The sequence below is a fragment of the Ahaetulla prasina genome, unplaced genomic scaffold (assembly GCF_028640845.1).
Source record: "Ahaetulla prasina isolate Xishuangbanna unplaced genomic scaffold, ASM2864084v1 Contig400, whole genome shotgun sequence".
Taxonomy (NCBI): Eukaryota; Metazoa; Chordata; class Lepidosauria; order Squamata; family Colubridae; genus Ahaetulla; species Ahaetulla prasina.
This window is the reverse complement of record NW_026682177.1, coordinates 123-4,811: the sequence shown is the minus strand read 5'-3', so window position 1 is coordinate 4,811 and position 4,689 is coordinate 123. Positions and strand designations below refer to the sequence as shown.

General features: G+C 39.5%; 1 protein-coding gene across 1 annotated transcript; it reads left to right on the top strand.

The window, feature by feature from the left end:
- Nucleotides 1-211: 211 nt before the first annotated feature.
- YTHDF2 (YTH N6-methyladenosine RNA binding protein F2) lies at nt 212-1,822 on the top strand. Its single transcript, XM_058161595.1, has one exon. It carries the CDS (start codon nt 227-229, stop codon nt 1,805-1,807), a length of 1,581 nt encoding a protein of 526 aa, XP_058017578.1. The 5' UTR covers nt 212-226; the 3' UTR covers nt 1,808-1,822.
- The last annotated feature ends 2,867 nt before the right edge of the window (nt 1,823-4,689 follow it).

The following is a 4,689-nucleotide window of genomic DNA, read 5'->3' as shown; positions in this document are numbered from 1 at the left end:
TCCTTTTGAGATTTGGATAAGATATAGGATGGCTTCATTTTCTCTGATGCTCTGAAATCAGTATCTTGCTTTTTTGCATTATAAAGAATAATTTCAGCTTGAAAGGATAACGTGGAAAAAATGATCTACACATGGATTTAATCTAGTTTTCATGCTATTATATGTATTGTTCAGTCTAACACTTTAGTTCTTGCTTTTTTTCTTCCAGAACAACGCCTATACTGCAATGTCAGATTCCTACATGCCGAATTACTACAGCCCATCCATTGGATTTTCCTACTCCTTGGGTGAAGCTGCTTGGTCTACTGGGGGTGATCCACCTATGCCCTATTTGACTTCTTATGGACAGCTAAGCAATGGAGAGCCTCATTTTCTCCCAGATGCCATGTTTGGACAGCCAGGGGCCCTTGGCAGCACACCATTTCTGGGACAGCATGGCTTTAACTTTTTTCCAAGTGGAATTGACTTCTCTGCTTGGGGTAATAACAGTTCTCAGGGGCAATCAACTCAAAGTTCAGGATACAGTAGCAACTATGCTTATGCACCAAGTTCATTGGGTGGAGCCATGATCGATGGACAGTCAGCGTTTGCTAATGACACCTTGAATAAGGCACCTGGCATGAACACCATAGATCAAGGAATGGCAGCCTTGAAACTAGGCAGCACTGATGTAGCAAGCAATGTCCCAAAAGTTGTTGGCTCTGCCGTTGGCAGCGGGTCTATTGCCAGTAATCTTGGAACCTCTAATAGCTTGCCCCCGGCTACTATTGCTCCTCCCAAACCAACATCCTGGGCTGATATTGCAAGCAAACCTGCAAAACAACAGCCCAAGCTGAAGACCAAGAATGGGATTGCGGGCTCAAGTCTTCCACCGCCCCCCATTAAACACAATATGGACATTGGAACTTGGGATAATAAAGGACCAGTGGCAAAAAATCCTTCCCAGGCTTTAGTTCAGAATATTGGTCAGCCACCAACCCAAATATCTCCCCAACCAATGGGTCAACAGATGAATAGTAGTCCACCAGCAATGCAGCCTTCAGCAGGACAACAGCCACAACCTCTGCCACCTGCACCACCTCAGCCAACTCAGTTGCCAGTTCAGCAGCAGGCAGCTCAGCCTGCCCGTTGGGTCGCACCTCGTAACCGTGGAAATGGATTTGGCCAAAATGGAGTTGATGGCAATGCAGTAGGACAGTCTCAAACCACCTCTGGGTCTGCACCTTTGGAGCCCCACCCGGTCTTGGAGAAGTTGAGATCTATCAACAACTATAACCCAAAGGATTTTGACTGGAACCCAAAACATGGGAGGGTCTTCATTATCAAGAGTTATTCTGAAGACGATATCCATCGTTCCATTAAATATAACATCTGGTGCAGTACAGAGCATGGTAATAAGAGACTGGATGCTGCTTACCGTTCCATGAATGGAAAAGGTCCCGTTTACTTACTGTTCAGTGTCAACGGCAGTGGTCATTTCTGTGGAGTGGCAGAAATGAAATCTGCCGTGGACTACAATACGTGCGCTGGCGTGTGGTCCCAGGACAAATGGAAGGGGCGATTTGATGTCAGGTGGATTTTTGTGAAGGACGTTCCCAACAGCCAACTGCGGCATATTCGCCTAGAGAACAATGAGAATAAACCAGTGACCAACTCCAGGGACACTCAGGAGGTGCCTCTGGAAAAGGCCAAACAGGTGCTGAAAATCATTGCTACCTACAAGCACACCACTTCCATCTTTGATGACTTCTCACACTATGAGAAACGCCAGGAAGAGGAGGAAAATGTGAAAAAGGTAACTGGTTGAGCAGCCGGGGAAGAGAAATAAAGGGAAGGCTGGATGTTACTGTATAAGATCGAGCAAGTTGTGAACATCAATACCCAAGTAGATTTATTTGCAGAGGTTATAATTAAGTATATAACTCGTGGCAATGGTATTTAAACTAGAATCTGCTCTAGCCAAAATTTGTGAAGTATAGAAGAGCATGACATTTAAGCATGTGGTGGCAGCAAGTAGACTTTTTCCCATTCCCCATGAGATGCTCTGGATAATAGTGCTTATGGTTTTGTTCGTGAACTGAATTAAGTAAATTGAATTATGGGTAGAAATGCTTTTCAATCAATATCTTTGGCATGATTTCTCTTGTTTATGGTGTCACGGTTTTTTAACTCAAGGAATAAGATCAGCTTTGTATTCTGCAGTTATTTTTTTTTTCTTGAGGCATTAACTGATGAGGAATTGGTAGTCACTATACCACCGATGTACCTTAAAAACTGCTAAATGTATATTCTAATTCAGTGGTTCTCATCCCTGGGGAGGTCACAATGTTGTCACTTGGGGGGGGGGCGTGAAGGCTTGAAGAAATGTTAGGATTTAAATTTTGAGTTAAGTCTTGGTGGTCTGTGGCCACAAAAGGTATTTAAAGGGGGTCCTGGTGAAGAAAAGGTTGAGAACCACTAGTGACCTTCCCAACGTGCTTAAAAGGGGTGTTGTTGTTTTTTTTAAAAAACCAAAATATGTCCTTAAACACAAGACTGTTGTACAAGAAAACCTTGTATCTTGAGGATTTGGAATAAGATTTTGTAGTTCTTAGTATCTAAGCGATTCACTAAGATACTGATTTATCTAGGATAACAGTATGTTTTGAAAAATCATAGGTATGCTCTTTTTTTTTTTGCTCCTGATATTTATCCTGAAATATGTGTTTTCTAATAGTGGGTAGGATTTACGCTGTCGCATCATACTCATGGTGTGGCAGTGGCGTGGATAGGTTAATGTGGATAATCACAGACCCTCAATGAAAAAATATCATTTGTAGGACTCAGAAATGTGAAAACCTACAGGTATAATATTTTTAGGCTAACCATGTTAAAGCATCTGGAAAAAAGCAAAATTAATGTTAACGTTCATCTTGGAGATTCAAAGTAGTAAAGAAAATAGTCATGAAAAATAGCAGACCAGCAGAAATATATTACTTTGATGCATTTGATTATTTTTAATAGGCAGCGAGTTTCATATAGTAGTGAAGGCACCAGGTCAGGGGTCTGACTGAGGAATTCTGGGAGTTGAACTCCACAAGTCTTAAAGTTGACAAGTTTGGAGACCCCTGCACCAGATGAGCAACCAGGAGAGAGTGAATTCTACTTAGGCACAAAGCCAGACAGGTGATCTTGAGCCAGTCTCACACTCTTAGCCCTAAGAAGGAGACATTGGCAAACCATTTCAAAAATCTTGCCAAGAGAATTGCAGGGACCTTGTCTGGGAGTCAACACTAATGTAAAGGCAGTTCCCTCCCCCCCTATTTTTTAAATCTTAAAAAAGTATTTGATTAAGTGATTTGATATTTAAAGGTTAAAAACAAAAAGGTTCAGAAGCTGCTCTTCCTAATTGGAATTGAGAATCCTTAAAGACAAAGTATTTGTATCCTATGGCTTTTTCTAAACAACATGATTAAGCCAACATAGCTGTTTCAGTACTCCCTGTAGAATGAGTCGTTTCTCATGGTACCTTAAAATGACAGTATTTGTATTTGATCTTCAGCATGCCAGTTTTGGTTGACACATGCCCATAAGAATCCAAGCCTAGTAGGAGTTGGCTTTCAGATTTGCTGGACAGAAGTATTTATTAATGTCTCTGTCCTGTAGCAATGTTTTTCAAGAACCAGTTTCTGCATCAGATAATTCTATCTTAGGGAAAGACTTCATGCTATTTCTATATCCATGCTGTAAGATGCTGTTTCTAAGACTGATTGCTCACCGTTGCAGAATAATGTTAAGAGATTATGTAGCTGAAGTTTCAGTTTTTCAATTTGATTACTAGTACATCTTTTTTTAAAGGGTTACACTGTATTATTGATTTGATAATTACTTGTTACTGTGTAACTCTTCCAATATAAATTGTAACACTATGGTACTACAGAAACTGTATTTCCAATTTTCTCTGGATGTATAACAATATCCTGAAACTGTAACATCTTATTGATAAGATGTTAGAGCCTAGAACTGTGGCCTTAAAATGAAAGCACTGATTGAATAATTTTATTCCAGTATATGCTGCAAATTTTCCAACTTCTAATTAAAGTAATTTTTCTATTTGCATTACAGTATTATAAACATTTCTGTATAAAATATTTTATGTTGCTTAATAGCAAAAACAAATTGTCTAATCTAGTGTATACCGGCACTTCTGCTAGTGTTAGGATGGCTACTAATAATTTATTCCCAGCTCATCAATTATAGATGTAATATGTTATACACTAGGGCTGTAATGCCTTTATTTTCCTAATATTCAGAACTGCATCAACAAAGCACATGTGTGAGCTTTAAGAATTTGCCTGATGATTGCAGTCTGCTTTTCATTTGCCTTTCTGGACAAAACACATTTAGGTAATGTAAATCAGATTAACTGAAGTCAACAATAATTGCCAGGCTAAGTATGAAGAACAGGAAATCTTTAGCCTTTCTTTTTGGAGTACTTTAATATGGTTGACATTAAAAGAGTGTTCATCAGCTTTTTCACGGTATTTTAATTTCATTTTTTAATAGACACACTTATTCACTATGGCTAAGATTTTTCACAGCCTATATAGTAACAGCTTTTACGACATAGATTGAAGTAACCGGATACAGGTAATCCTCGACTTAACGGCCACAATTGAGTCCAATATTATGTTGCTAAGTGAGACGTTA